At 34.8% G+C, this 16,585-nt stretch overlaps 1 protein-coding gene across 1 annotated transcript in view; it reads right to left on the reverse strand.

The window, feature by feature from the left end:
• Positions 1-16,585, reverse strand: part of TMPRSS15 (transmembrane serine protease 15) — a 59,706-nt gene that overhangs the window by 29,386 nt on the left and 13,735 nt on the right. Inside the window, exons 8-14 of the mRNA XM_051613703.1 lie at positions 10,454-10,562; positions 7,604-7,713; positions 6,392-6,529; positions 4,986-5,135; positions 2,561-2,663; positions 1,938-2,088; positions 810-951 (exon numbers count right to left, since the gene is read on the reverse strand). Of these exons, the coding sequence (XP_051469663.1) occupies positions 810-951; positions 1,938-2,088; positions 2,561-2,663; positions 4,986-5,135; positions 6,392-6,529; positions 7,604-7,713; positions 10,454-10,562 (903 nt within the window). The remainder of the gene's footprint in view (positions 1-809; positions 952-1,937; positions 2,089-2,560; positions 2,664-4,985; positions 5,136-6,391; positions 6,530-7,603; positions 7,714-10,453; positions 10,563-16,585) is intronic.

Here is a 16,585-nt window from a genome sequence, read left to right on the forward strand (position 1 = left end):
TATGAGATCAAGGAATCAAGAGAGTACTTTGATTGGGTTTTTTTGTCCACTCATTTCCTCTGAAACCACAAGAATTGCTAATTGTCCTGGTATCCTTTGTGTTTCTCTAAACTTTTTCAAAGCAAATACTACTTAGTTTTTGCTTTTTAATGTAATCACATGTAGTAGGAATAGCAATGCAGCCAAATGCATTTTGGAAAGAACTCATTCATTCTGAACCTTGCTCCAAATAATACCTCCTCTTTAGGTATTTTTTGGGGTATTAGTCACTCATATAGATTTTGCTCCATCCTTAAACCATTCTGGCACTATTATAGATTTTTTTCCCCTAAGTATGGGATTTTTCAGTGTGCATGTGTTTTCAGAGCTTGGTGAATTTTTACTGTTGAGACTTCTACTGATACTGTAATGTGACTTTGCTCATTCTCATATTCCCCTACTACACGGCTTATAATTTCAAATGTAGAGGGTATAATCTTCCTTCTCTGTCTTCTTCCTTCCCCTTCAGTGTCTTCTTGGAAGCTTACTAATTAAAGCTTTTAAAGACAAATTCTGAACTCTTTAATTGTCTTTCTTTTTCCAAGTTTTGGAAGATACTGTACAGGTAGCTTAAGCTGTGAATCTTCCAGTTCTTTTGTTATCAATGGAGCCATGGGCAGCGAACTTGATCCCTAGTATGTTATCTTGAAGATAATTTTGTAATGCTGAAGAGAGATTTTTATAAAACTGAAGGCTGAAAATTCTGTATCACTCATACACAAATACAGTAACTGGAAATGGTGATCAACTGCAATTTAGTGTTTACTTACTGGGAACTGATGGAACAGTAGTAACATCTGGAATCACTGTTGGCTCTACATATGTACTTTCATTACACTTTCCCTCTGTCAGGCCAATGTCATCCAAGGCAATATCACTGGGGCCACGCTTTTTAAAGGCATCAAAAATAACCTGTTAATGAAAAAAAATACATAATTGTAGCTTAATAATTTTTAAGCTTTCTATGCTGAACCATTCTGTCTTCTGTCTTGAATGCTCTTACTTCCACTGGTGCTACACTCAGGGGAGGGCATCAGGGATGGGACAGGACTCCGTGTAAAACAAAACAGCGCTATGCAAACTAAGTGGATCATTGTAAGGAATGTAGGAACTTCATATAAATTATAAGCATGACTTAAAACAATTAAATACTTCTAATATATAAATATATGCAATTTTTGAAATGCAAATTCTTATCACTCATCTCATCAGCCCAAACTTCTTCTAATCTAATGGATCAGGATCCTATCTCCAGGAAAAATTGAAATGAATGTCATTTGTTTGTTATTATGCTTTAATGTCCATATATTTAAAGTAATCCTGCTACCAGGCAATTCATGCTGGAGAGATATGGTTAGGTATACCACTCTTCCCGAGAACATAAAACACACATTTGCTGGAAATTTAATGCAGCCAGGTCACAGAAGCATTTAGTTCCTCAGATGTTAAATGTGTCTTTTTGGTAGTGTTTTTGCATTAGTCAAAACTACTATAGCAGGACAAGCTACCCCAAATACCTATAAAAAGCACTTGTTTTCAAGACTGAAGAAATCATTTAGCATATTCACAGCGCTCACTGTTGAGATTTTATAGTCTATATCAGATTTTTTTAGGCTTTTACCACCTTTGTTTCCTGAAAACATCTCTTTAATGATAACACTGACAATGTTAAGGTTTTCTGTTTTCTACAATGATAATACTTTAAATTCCAGAGTAGGGAAGTGGGGGGATGGCAATTTAAATATGTACTCCAGTTTTCTTCAAGCTAACATTTATTTGTTGGTAAATAGTACTAGATACTATCTTTGGAGCTGTGGATTATTTGGTTCATTTAGCAGAAAATTCCTATATCGGTTTAGATAAAATATTTTTTTTTAAAACCTAGCAGTTTAACAAACCTTAAAATCAGATGTTTCGTTTAAAGTGACTTGTCCGTAATTCCACTTGTTTCCATAGTTTCCTTCTTTCTGGAAAATGATATTTTCCATACCATCCTTATTACTTATACTAACTCTTAAACGGTAAACATTAGTACTGTACATGAAATACCTGGAATGGGAAGAGGAATTTTGGTATTGGTAGAACAAAGTGAAAATTCATTTTAGTTTATAAAATGTTTTATGGACTTAGAACTAGTTTGCAGCAAATTTATATGAAAAGAAAATAAATCACAGTTTTAGGTTATACATGAAGATTTACTTGCTATTTTGTTATACTTTCTGCAGAGGCCTAGTCAAGCTTCATGACCAAAAAAGCATTTCAGGGATTCTTAATATAATTTCTATATAAAAAAATAATTTGTGTGCAGAGTGAGAAAGAAAGCACACTAAAGTTAACTGCAAGACTCAAACCTATAAAGGAGTCAAAGTTTTATATCTGAATTTGAAACTGATAATGGAAATCCAAACAGAAGCAGGCTTGTATTGCTGGCATGCTGGGTTGGAGTAATACTGTTTATGAAAGGAAGCTATTTGATTTTATTCTTAAATGAAGTATATATATAGGAATTATGGAATAATACCAAAAGCTTAGACAAAATATATTTGAAGAGACCAAAGGCAAACTCAGAATCCGGACTCGCTCTTCTCCAAATCCAAGTCCTGTGGGTGTTGAAAGATAAAATCCTGCAATATAACGAACGCATGTTAATCACAACAGAATTCCTATTTTTTTTTTTTTTTTTTCAAATGAGAGCTTTTACATTAAAAATAATAATAATATCAAGCACAGATAGTGTTGCATATCTTGGAAGATTCCTGACACAAAAAAATATGAATGGTTATCCCAAGTTATATTAATCAGTCAACGATACAGTAAAATGAGCTTTTTAGGTTCTTGGACACTCCTCAGAACTAGACATGAACAAGGAAACCAGCCCTTTTGAAGTCAGCAGGAGATCTGCCTTTTATTTAGGGAAGGCAGCAATAGACTTGAGTGATTTCTACTTAGTTTAGCAAAATGTCTTTCATTTGGCATTGCTTGTGATTTTGAAGAATTGCCTGATGTTTTTATAATCCACATACTAATGGGAAATATAAGTTGCGTGTTGAGGGGGGTGAGAGAATTACTACATTAATAATTTATAGCAAAGGGAAACATAAACAAGATAAAGAAATTTTTTGGAGGAATTTGTTTTTTTATCTTTTTCTGAATTAATCCCTTGCATTTGGGGTTTTGGACTTCTTGTTGCCATATGCAAATATAATGTGAGGCCAGGCAACTGAAGCATTGTGATTTGTCACAAGAAAACAACATTAGGCAGAGCTAAAAGTCCTAAAATGAAATTCTTGCTTTATTGAAATAATGGCCTTAATCTTATTTTTTATTCCAGTGTGTGTGTATATATATATAAAAATATTATAGTAATAGAATCCACAAAAATATAAATATATAATTTATAGTATGTATACTATATTGTTATTTCTACTGCTAGAATAACTAATAACTAGAATAACTTTTTTCATGTGAGATATTAAAGTACCTGAAAATTAGTCTGAAATCTGTCTAGCCTTTCATTTCTTGTGCTAGTTTAGAAAGCATGCATTCAAATATACAGTGTTTAGCATGAGGAAAATTAGAAAAGCATTCTTTTTCAGAAAAGGTCTTCATATAGTCAAAGAGATAATTCTCTTTTTTTTTTTTTTATTTCAATAATTCTCTGAGCATTCAGAATCAACTGTTCAGTATGTGTTAAGTCCTTTGATTTTCAAGAGCAGCAAAACAAAAATTCAATCTCACTGCATGTATGTAATAGCTAGATATTAATGATGAAGCTCACATTTTTACTTCAAATACACGCTGTAGAAATATTCAGTGTAATACAAACATTATATACAGCAACATCATACACCTCAGCTTAGATGAAGCTCAGTGAAACAGACATCATTTAAAATAAATTAGCATTTTCAAGAGAGCTAGAAATCATTGTCAAGTGTTTTATTAAACAAATTTTACATTCTTTCAACTGATTTGTATTCTAGGAGTCAACTGGGAAGATAAAACAGTATTCTGAAGAACATGTAGAGTATGTGCATTTACTCTGAAAGAGGTGAATAACATGTTGAATAATATTTTTCTTTTCCTGGGAACAACTTCTGCCAGAATACATTAGAATTTTTTTAGGTGTTTGTCCCAGAATCATTTCTGTACAAGTCTTGCTCTGAATACATATAGCAATTGCAAAATCCAAACTGTGTTAATTAATTTTAGCTGGACTGACAAATCAGCTGAGAAACAGACTGGTTTTCCTGTTGAAGCAGAAAAAACTTGCAGAGTCTAATTCTGGGATAACCATTAATTATCAACAAAATCTGATTCTTACCAGTATTTTCTCTTGAATTAATCCTCATATTTTATATGACCACTCTTCCAATTAAGCTGTTTTTCACTAAAGCAGTTGCTGGAGAGTTTGTGTGTTTGCACCAGTGTTGAAAATTAAGTGTGTTTAGTGTCTGATCCTAACTAGGGGCACAGGTGTGCTATGTAACCTTCAGTTCAACATCACATTAAATAAAAATTATCCTGTGACAACCATGACAATGCCACCATTAGATAGGGATGAAATAGATGTGATTTCAATAAAATGTAAGAATACTTGTTTTATTCCTTATGGTAAACATTAAGTTATTTGAAATATAACACTGTTACATAGAAATTCCTGTCTTAGATAAGGCACTTCAGTATGTTAATAGCACTGAAACTTTTCAATGCCTCACATTTTAAAAACTTTATCTCTTCCTTAATTTATTCTTTTTAGTTTTTCTATATTTCCACCAGATGTCAACCAGTAGCTTAAACTATCCTTCCTGGTAGCCTTGAGTCATTTTTATGGCAGAAAAAAATTACATCCCAAGTATGCCAAATATGAATAATTAATTGTACAGTCATATAACATAAGCTTAATCAAGTTTTCCATTAATCTGCAAGTAATTTGTATTTGATCTTACCTGATATGTTACTAAATGTATGGTCAAAATCAGGACCACTCATAGGAGGAAAGGTAGGGCCCTGAACTCTCTCCCAGTCTGAATCATCATCTAAATCTTGTATCCAGTAACAAAAGCCATCTTCAAAAGTGCAACTGACTTTCTCATAATCTGTGAATAAAAACTTCTAGTAAATAAAAACAACAGAGATGTCAAGTATTTCCTCAGAATTACATAAGAATGAGTGAAGAACAATTTAAATTTTTAAACGTGTGAAAAATGGAGCCCATAGTGCCTCAATCTTCTTTTCTATGAAATGCACTGTAATTACTTAATAACTGTGTTCTTTGTACTTGTTAGTAAAACACTGTCACTGACAGTAGCCCTACATGCTCTTGTACTCATTCATGGGCCTTCTTTTTTGATCCTTCACCAGTAATGTGGTGGGGGATTGAGAGGACCCCTTGCATAGCTAATACTAAGGCCTAACCCACATTTTTTTCTTTGTCAATGTCTGGATTGCTCCAGATGAAAGGTCTCACCACTGGAGTTGAATGCTTTGAAGATAAGTGCTGTGCTCCATGCACGAGGGATGACTCTGACTTTGTCTTTCTCCTTGCTCTTTCTTTGCCTACATGTATTTGCTGCAACATCCTCATGACTTTTCTTGCCATAATATTTTGCTCCGTGTCTTTTCATAGGGTCTTGAAGTGCAGGCCAGCCGCCAGGAAGGGCTTCCCCTTGACAAGAGTTTGCTGGTGCACTGGATGCTTCCTGCAGCATATCCCTTCCCAGTCACATTCCCTGTTCACATCCTGCTCAAAATTTAGCTGCTGAAGAAGCCTTGACTTTCTCAGTCTGCATCTAAATTTTTTTCTGAGCACTGAAGAACACTGATACATGGGTCATACTACTGATTTTTTTTTTGTAATTATAGATTTACTGCATCTGGACTTTTTACATTGCCTATTTACAGCACAAAGTATTTTCCTGAATGTTAGTTTTAACATTTGGGACTACTACTTGTGGCAATGAGTTGGAATATCAAAAACTCTGGAAAGCAGGTACTGTCAGGTGATCACGCAATAATAACTAATATCAATGGTTCAACAGTAGTCACCAGTGAACAAACTTGTTGAGAGAAATCTGATGGAGACATGGCCAGACTTTTACGGTTTTGTTTTAACAGATTAGCTTTTTAAGACATCACTCTGCTGCTAGATACAGGCCTGTAAGCCTGTGGACAGTCTTCTTCAAATTAATTATTCAGTCTTTAAAACACTATGAAATTTCTCAGAGTGGTTCTAATTACTGGACTAAGGCCAGGAAATACTTCTTCACTTTTCATCTCCATTTTGTCAAACTGAAAATATAGTTTCACCAAAATTTACATATACCAAACAAATACACACAAAAATAACACTTACTGTTTAGTTCACTTGCGTTAAATGTGGTGTACGTTGCATTAAAGCCATTGTAATTTTCAGAATAATCGGATATAAACTGTGCTGTAGCCTCATGAGAAAATATGTAAATTGTCTCAGGATTAGTCCCTGACAAAGAAGCTGAGAACAAAAAAGGAATAATTAAGTCAGAGAGAAAATATTCCCATGCTCATTAAAACCCCCAGTGCTGTCACAAAAATACAGTGGATTGTTTTTTTTGAGTCTTAAAGAATGCTTTCCGTCTTGTCCTGTGATCCTGCCTACAATAGCTTCAAAACCCTGAAGGAATTTAGCTGTTTAGCTGCATATAAGTATTCTGCATATTCCATCTCTCATTGCACCAGTATAGATATCAGCTGATGGAGAAGTGTCTCTTACAGTACACATATTCATGTCCATGCTTATGATGTCGTAAATGTTCTCAGAATTTTCAGGTATGCACACTGAAAGTCTCTGAAATTACAGAGGAATATGAGTTTGTGATGTATATATGAGCACAGGAACAATTGCAATGTTCTAAGAAGCACCTGGACAGGGTGCTACATAATCTTGTCTACTTTCCATGAAAGATTGGACAAGAGGATCTTTTGAGGTCCCTTCCAACTTGAACAGTTCTATGATTCTGCAGTGCAACATATCTAAGTTTTTACTTTAAATTCCAACTTAATTAAATTCACTTATATAAAAGTCCCATGGATGTGAAAGGAAAGGTAGAAGTCATAATACAGTAAAATACTTGATTTTCTATCTAAAGCTGGTATCATACCAGGCATCAACAGATTAGTGACCATATTCGGGATGAAGTAAATCCTGAATTCTCTGCAGTTCTGTGAAAGCTTTTGCCCTCACTCTTTCTCTTTTGAAGTCCTTGTCAAATTTTGCATGATAGAGAGACTTCTCTTTTCTGAGGAGGAGTTATTTACCTATTTGTAAAACTGTATTTTTGAAACAATGCCAAATTATTGTTTAAATAAGTTCGAATATATATATAAAAAAAGAGATTTGTTAATATATTATGGAAGAATTTATCTAGCCACTTCATAAGAGTAGATAACAAGATCACAGGAAAAAAACCTACACATATGCTTTATTCCACTTAAACATACACATACAATTTTTTTCACTTCAAAGAGCTTACTTTGCCACTTAAATTTTATTAATGGAAAAGTAATATTAGCTGAAAAGTAAACTTACCTCTTAAAATCTTTTTTTGTCCTATACCTTCAAAAACATTTAAATTGTCCGCATATTGTTGTGTATCAAAAGAAGTGAAATTCACTTTAATGGATAAACCTTGAGGCACTCTAAAATAAGATAAAAATAAACTTCAAATCTGTAAGTCATGTTCTAGTAGTAATTTTTTGACTAAAGTCATTGTGTACTTGAATTATGTTAAGTTCAAAACCAAAGAGAAATTAGATTAATCAAGATTATTAATCAAGATTATTTATTTGGTTAACTTTTCATTTGTAAAATTATCAAAGGAATAGGGCATAAACCTTTTGTAACAGTACAAGTAGCCCTTCACTCACTGGAGTTAGGTATATTTTAGGAACTGAATCTTCTAAATTCTGAAATCTGATATTCAGCTGAACAGTTTTTAATGTGGTGTTATTGGGTTTGTTTATTTGTTGTTGGATTTTTTCCCCTGCATCTCATTAATTTACAATTACTTTTAAATACATATTACTAATATATATAATCTTACTTCTCAGATAGACTTCCTAAACTCAGAGGAGTGGTATCATGGTTTCAATACGAATAAGAAGACACAATCTGTCTCCTGGAAGTCCAAAGTAATGTCTCTTATGACAAAAACAGGACTTGCAGGAAGATTTGAGGATCTCAAACCCAGTTCTTGGAAACATGTTATCAAACCTAACCATCACCAAGTAAGTTTAATAACAAAAGTCACTTTAACTGAAGTGTAAAAAAACACTGAGTTTTCTTTTCTTGCATTGACTTTCTTTCAGTAATCTATATTTAAGTAGTATTCCCATTACCTTTCCACTAAATATATATGGTAATACAAATTGTAAAACTCTACTATCATAGTCAGCTTAGCTTCCTATACCACTGTTGCTCAATGATTTCTTTTCAACAACAATGTGCTGGTGTTTATGTGCACCAATTAGTAGATAAACGTGAATTAAATATTTGAATATTTGTATTTACTTTTTTTGTTTCATTGTTTTGTATTTCTCTGTAGGAAAAAAACATCCTTGGTTTGAAAAGAGTTAACTATATAGTTGAAAGGTAGTCTTTCAGAAAGCTAATCTTTTAAGGAAATGTTGAGAATACTGGCTTTGCTTTTGGAAGGGGAGAAGTTAAATCATTTGGGGAGGAGTTAAATTGGGTGAAAATAGATTTTTTTTCCTAAATATAATGAGAAAATCTTATTTGACAAAGAAAAGCAGAAGGGAAATAAAATCTTGGATATGTTATAGAGTGACTTTAAACATACATTTTTATTCGGATAACAAAAATACCAGGACAAAATGTCTCTCATTGGTTACTGGAAATCACAAAAGGCTCCCTCATAGAAGTGTTTCCGTTCAAAATTTGAGTACCACATTGAATTTTTCAGGCCTTTGCTGGCAGTGTTACCAGATTTTTTTAAATCAGATACCTGGATAATAAAAACAGATGGTTGTTGTGGGCTTTTTTTTTTTTTTTTTCTCCTGTAATTATACTAATCTGCAGCACATCTACTGTATTACTTGCAATTACTTACAATTCTTTCCAAAAAAGTAAGTTTTTGCTTGTTACATACCTGGTATAGATATCTACTTAATAAAATGCTTCTTGCACCTACTGCAGCATATGAAGCAAAATTAACAGTTTAGAAAGAAACAGTACAACTGAGACATGATTATTTATTGTAGTCAAATTCTGCAACGCCATGAACTGAGAAACAAGTCAGGCATATATTCTGAAAGATACAATCCTATGCTTATCCTGTGACAAACCCTGAATTTTAAAACCAGGTGTAGCCAGCAAGTATTGGTGAATAGCATTGCTGAAGCTGAGAAGGAACAAAGATACTAACCAGAAGGAATACTATGACTTTTTTTTTTTCTGAAGTGTCAAGGTGAAGAATAAAGTCCTGATTAAACTCAAAGGTTAGTACTTTCAAAGGAATTCTGGGAATTAGAAGTCCAATTCTTATCCAATTTTAAAGGCTTTTCCTTAATCTCCTTTGAAACTTTTCTATGAAATCAATACTTATCAGAATCAAAGAATGGCCATTATTATGAAGCCATGGTAAAAATTACTATCTTTCAAAGCAGTAACTTCTGAATTAGCAGTCATTATAGGGACTTTAGGAGCTTCCAACTTTCAATAATCTAACTTAGTTTTGTTGTGTACTTTAGGATGAGATTTATCAGACACTATTGCTATCTTTTTATGTCCTTCGCCTATGAAGTGGACCTAGCGTGTCAAAGTAAGATAATTATTCCTCCCTCTAGGTATATACCTTGATTAAAAAATTCTACTTATTTTGCTTAGTCCTTAAAGGCATTAGGTGCTATTATGTCAAATGATACTTGTAAAATTTTAAATTGTATTCCTAAATGAGTTAGGAGCACAAATGCTGTTAACGCCCAGGTGGAATGTATACCTGCAAATGACAAGGGAATTATTGAAAATTTTATCTGCTAGTAACAGTTCTATCCCATAAAAATATTACTTAAAGATTAGTATTTCCTGTCATATTTTGAAACAACTATCTTGCAATTATTTTGTGTTATGTAATTTTTTTTTGATCTTACAAATATGTTCCCATGTGTGTATATAGTACACAAGTTTCTCAAAATCATACCTAAGAATTTTTGTAAGTGGTAAAATTACTGACATAGTTCTGATTTAGGTATGAAAGTTTTTATGTAAAAGTTACATAAACATAAAGGATAAAATGCTACTACAATTTTTTTTCTGCTAGGTTATTTGGGAATGCAAACAAATGGCTTAAGGTTGTTGTGCAGGAAACCATATCACCTCATAATAAAAGAAAAAATATTAGGTAGAAAACGATTGGCTTACAGTATAATCCATTGGCAAAAAATATTTGCATTATATGGTTTTGGATAATTCATAGAGTGAAAGAATCCAGAGGAATCAGTCAACATAAATTTTCCATCACAAACTGCAGCTGTAAAGATATAATGAAGAACATTTGTCAAAACACTATTTGAAAAACAGAATCAGAGCCAAAATGAGGGCAACCTGAGCTATTGATTTACATGGATTACATTGGAAATGCTTCATAAGTAACAGTGGAAAGACAAAGTAATACACTAACAACTTTCTCCCATTTTTAATTCCTAGGACTATTTGACCACAGAATCAAAGAATCTTAGGGGTTGGAAGGGACCTCGAAAGATCATCTAGTCCAACCCCCCTGACAGAGCAGGGTCACCTAGAGCACATCACACAGGAAGGCGTCCAGGTGGGTCTTGAATGTCTCCAGTGAAGGAAACTCCAGAACCTCTCTGGGCAGCCTGTTCCAGTGCTCTGTCACTCTCACAGTAAAGAAGTTTTTTTTTCTGATGTTTACATGGAACCGCCTATGCTCCAGTTTGCACTGAATGCCCCTTGTCCTATCACTAGACATCACTGAAAAAAGCCTAGCTCCATCCTCCAGACACTCTTAATATATTTGTAAACATTGTTGAGGTCGCCCCTCAGTCTCCTCTTATCCAAGCTAAAGAGACCCAGCTCCCTCAGCCTTTCCTCATAAGGGAGATGTTCCACTTCCTTTATCATCTTTGTGGCTCTGCACTGGACTCTTTCAAGCAGTTTCTTGTCCTTGAACTGAGGGGCCCAGAACTGGACACAATATTCCAGATGTTGCCTCACCAAGGCAGAATAGAGGGGGAGGAGAACCTCCCTTGACCTACTAACCACACCCTTTCTAATGCACCCCAGGATGCCATTGGCCTTCTTGGCCACAAGGGCACATTGCTGGCTCACGGTCATCCTCCTGTCTACCAGGACCCCCAGGTCCCTTTCTCCTACACTGCTCTCCAGCAGGTCAGCTCCCAACCTGTACTGGTACATGGGGTTGTTCTTCCCCAGATACAAGACTCTACACTTGCCCTTGTTGAATTTCACCAAGTTTTTCCCTGCCCAACTCTCCAGCCTGTCCAGGTCTCGCTAAAGGGCAGCACAGCCTTCTGGTGTGTCAGCCACACCTCCTAGTTTTGTGTCATCAGCAAACTTGCTGAGGGCACACCCTTTTCCCTCATCCAGGGCACTGCTGAAAATATTGATGTCAAAGTACTATATGAGAAGAAAAGCAATACATATAAGACACCTTTAAATTAGAGACAACCCAACTAATCCAAACAGTTAATATCCTGTGGTTGGATTCAACTAATCTAACTTTCTTTAATTACATTTCATTTTGTACATTTGTCAGGAAACAGGATCTTGTCTTAAATTTTTAATCCACAGCTACTTTAAACCAGGAAACTGTTTGCACTACCAGAAACAATTTGATATCCTGCAAATAAAAGCGAGAAGAGATACAGTTACTTATTGCTATATCTGCTTTTATGAGCTTCCTAGTTCCTCGCCTTATATGTTACTAAGTACTCAAAGATATAAATAGATATCACAGCTTCTCTGCCAGCTATGTAATCCATTCCCCTCAGGTAAATGTCGTCCATCATCACGCATTTTTTTCAAAAAGCCTTCACTAGTTTTTTTCTCTTGCTGCTGCTATTCTATCCTATGCATGTTCTTTAGTTTAAAAATCAGTTATTTAAAAGAAAAAAATATTTTTAATCCTCAGTATGATTGAAAATGCTAATTCATGCAGCACTATTTTATTTCAGCAGACACTGAAGCACTGTTGAAGCCTTTGCTGTATGTCTGGAACACTATGTTAGGTTTTTCTTCAGTTTTTCAGAAAATATCATAGAGCTTTCAAAATCAGTACCACACATGATTGTCTGGAGAGGTAAGGACAAGTTCATCAGTTTGAGGCAGATAATCAGAAATTAGATGGAGCTTTTCCTTAACATTGGAAATGAAATCATACTAAAATGAGTATTCAAATTATGAATAATCAATCATATTGAAAAGTAAATGGAAATTTTATTGAATGCAGTCCTCCTCTGGGCACTGATGTATAAAATGATAAATTAGCACTCCTTGTTTATTTATTTTAGAAGTGTGAAATTATTTCCGACTACCACTGTACCAAACACAACAACAAAATTAAGCTTTGTTTCAGCAAGGTTCAGTTGCACTGTTAACAGAGACTGCAGAATGAACTTCACTAATGGTGATTTATCTAATGCATGAGCCGGAATGGAAATATACTTCCTTTTGCAATTTTCTTGGCCTTTGAGAGGAAAACAGAACACGTTATTTTAGTCAGAGTAAGAGGTGTGTGAAAGAGAGGGTTACTATTCCAGATAAGCTTTCTAGCTAACTAGGCTACAGCTTTAGAGATGGGTATTGGTACAGAAGTACATTTTTGGTTCATTTTAATTCATGTGTTTCCCGTCCTTACCAATGGGCTAATGTTTACAACCATTTCCCATTGAGAAGAATAAAGTCAGTTTTGAGAAGAAGGAAAGTGCCCAGGTTGTTATTAATGAAGTGTGCAAAACATTGGTTGTTAACAAGTGGTTAACAAGACACATCCTGATCTAAAAGGAGTTAATAGCACTGGCAGTGATAAAAGAGATAACACAATGTTCTAATAAAAGTAATGACAAATTTTGCTCTTGTCAACAATTAATTTAGGTTTGTTTTTTTTTTGTGTGTTGTGAGTTTTTTTTGGTTGGTTGTTTGTTTTTTGACCCTTTATCTCTTAAGAGACAGTGAGTAACTTGAAACAGGACAGAAAGATTCAGGGAAAATTGCCTAGGCTGCTCAGTGATTCCTTGTTGCAGGTAGGAGGCAGGTGGTTAAAGCCAGGCAGGGTCACAGAAGTCATCACATATCTGCCTTCTGTAGCTCTCAGAAAAGCCTCAGTTGTTCTAAGTACACAGGAGGCATCTTTTGTAGGAACTACTGTCACTGCTTGCCAAACATGCCTCTAATTTGTTGTCCATTTTTATTTGTTGAATACAGGGCACATTAGGAGGACTTAAACCTGCATTCTTGAATTGCAGCAAGAAGCTCACCAAACTGGTCAGATCAAGCCTGTACATTTCACTTGACAGGATGTCTCTGTGCCAAGGACAGTACCTTATGTTCTGGTTTATGTATGATTAATCTCTCTCAGTACTGTAGTGATGCTGTGAGGTAGGTAATCACAAAATATTAGCCTAGACATAGAACTGCATAGAGCCTGCAGAGAGAAACATCTCCTGGGCTCAGCCTCCAGTCTCACTCTCCTTACACTCATGTGCTACATGGCTGCTTTTCAGCATTGCCCATCGTTGCTGTTCAGACTTCCACCTTTCTCTAGAGACCCTTTCATTGAAATTGCTAACTGCCTTTTGTTACTGCATTGCATTGTATAAAGAAACCTTTCAAGATAATTTTAATTAATAAAACAAAAAATGAATGTGTTCAGTTTCCTGAATCTCTGCTGATAATCTGAGTTTTTGCTGAATTCTGTCTAATGCACAAAGAGAATATTAAAATTCATTATTGTATCCTATATTTTAAAACCACTAACGTATTCCAAAATCTCAAGTAATAGTGGAAACAACAATCAAGATTAAAAAATAGAGTGGTTTAAAGGGTAGCAATCACTGAGAGCAAGAGCACTTGTAGCACCAATTATGAAATTGCTGTAAACCTCATTGTGAAAATCTGGTGCTTCTGAAAATCTAGACAATGTTAGTTTCTGTATTAAGTTATTCTAGGGATGTGCATATTACTTATTGTCACTCATTCTATTGTTTTTGCTAAGAAACCAAAATACATAAATTCAAGAAATGTCTGGAAAATTTTAGGACTGAAAATATAACATGAGAGTCATGGAGCAACAATTTGTCCTCCAGCCAGACTTATATTTCTGTAAGTTTCTGAGATGAAACTGCTAAACTAATAGTAACTGAATGAATTGCTTGGAAATATTAGACTTCTGTGAAGATAAACTGGGGCAAATAATTCAGCTTCCTGAAGCGTACTGTATCTAGCTAGTTTTATTATGACATTCTGTCTATTTTTACTTGCATGCACATTCCTGAAATTTTCAGCTCAGTCATGCATATAGTTTAGTGAAAACACTGATTGAGAAATCATGTCCTTATTTACAAACATGGCATTCACAACTTATATTTGGTAGAGATTCAGGGAGAGATGCAAATCAGCTCTAAAAGCCGTGTGTGTAAGAGGCTAAGACTCAGCTGAGAAACTCTACTAAGGCACAATTCATAATTTAAACCACCGCGTATCCTCCATGGCACAGCTGAGTCATGTCTACATAGCTTTGACTGCAAGTAGGTGAGCTTATTTTTGTCTGTATCTACCAGTGTATGAATATCAATTGCATTCTCTCCTATATAAAGGTCTGATGGTAGTATCTTTAATAAAATGTGAGCAAAATTCTAAACTTGCACCTAGTAATTCATAGTAATTAGAGAACATTCACTTTGATCAGATGTATAATACTACTTTTTGAGTAGTACTATAGTAGTAAGTATCTGCACACTTATTTAGTCTGGTTAAAGCTACTTCAGGACCTTCTGATTTCCTCAATTGTAGAGGGGCCTGCTCAGCCCCCATCATTGTTATGATATAGCTGGAAGCAACATTTACATGTGTTTCAATGGATAGTATACTGAAGTATTTTGATGGATATTTTTCCTCAGAAGTTCAGCTAAGTCTCCCTTCAGAGTTGGCTGAACTCAGAAAAATGCAGGTAATGGACAGGTTAGCAATTCAACTTTTTTTTTCTGAAGAAAATTCCACTTCTGGCAGAACGGGTCAGCATGTCACCAGCCTTCAGAATAAGTCTTGCAGATTTAAAAAAAACAAACCAAACTTGCTTGTTACTTGCTTGTTAGTTTTTAAACCAGAACTCAGCATTTTACATGTTTCTGAAAGCTCAGACCAGACTTCCCCCACCATTGTTCTCAGGAAAGCTCAGGGAGCTGTTCTCACAGCAGAAGCGAAATAAGTTTTCTATACTTCTAGCACCAAATTCTGTATTTAAGAAACAAACCAACCAACCATTCGGAGTTAACTGTTCCAGCTTTTCCTAAAACATTTGGAAAGATCTCTTTGCAAGAAAACTTCACAGATTTCTAACTGAGAGCAGAGGCTGTGAAGAGCAAGAGACTGAGCAGACAGCACTAACACGAATAACTCCCTAACAAAATGCTGCACACACACCCTTTGGTAATCAGCAATAGAGTCAGACTCCTTAGTACAATTTCATGGTGTTCACTACTACATGGAGCAGTGGCTTCTTTGCACAAAAAAGTGCTCAGTGAAACTAGGCCATAAAATAAAGGCAAACAAACTCACTGGCACTGAAGGATATATCATTTTTCTGTTAAAAACCAATTGGGTTTTAGGTTTTTTGAAGAATCACAGAAGGGTTGAGATGGGAAGGGACCAATGGAGGTCAATTGGTCCAACCCCGTGCTCAAGAGCAAAGAGATTTTCACATCATCATCTTGCACCTCTCACTGTAGTGCCTGCAACTCAGACATTTGCATCAGAGTCATACAGATGCCCATTACCCAGCACTCAGAGAGGTGCAGGTGGGTGGTCAGCAAAGTCAGAGTTCCTGCCTGGGCTCCATCCTGCCAGGTACAATATCAATGTATCTGAGTTTACATAGTAAGCTGGGAAGAGCTGTTTGCAGTGTTTGGTGTGATGACATTCCTAAAGTTGGAATCAAAAGAGAAACCTCTCTTCTGACTCCAAATATGCCATTATGTGGTATCTGACACTAAATAATGTGACTTCATATCTGCATAGGGTCATAATTTTCATTTATTTGGAGAGAACAGTATTTGCTATTACTGGTACACAACTTCATATGAAACATATATTATTACATAATTGACATTTATTTATACTACTACTATTTTCTTAGCAAAAAAAATTTGTTATTTTATACTAATATAGACTGATTGCAATATTTCTTCATTATTTATTAAGCAATTCTTAATTAATGACAATTTTAAATAAAATTGTTTCCATTTATAAGATAAACATTATAATGACCATGCTACTGGTTTTAGTAGAATTGAT

Source organism: Apus apus, chromosome 1 (assembly GCF_020740795.1).
Source record: "Apus apus isolate bApuApu2 chromosome 1, bApuApu2.pri.cur, whole genome shotgun sequence".
Classification (NCBI taxonomy): domain Eukaryota; kingdom Metazoa; phylum Chordata; class Aves; order Apodiformes; family Apodidae; genus Apus; species Apus apus.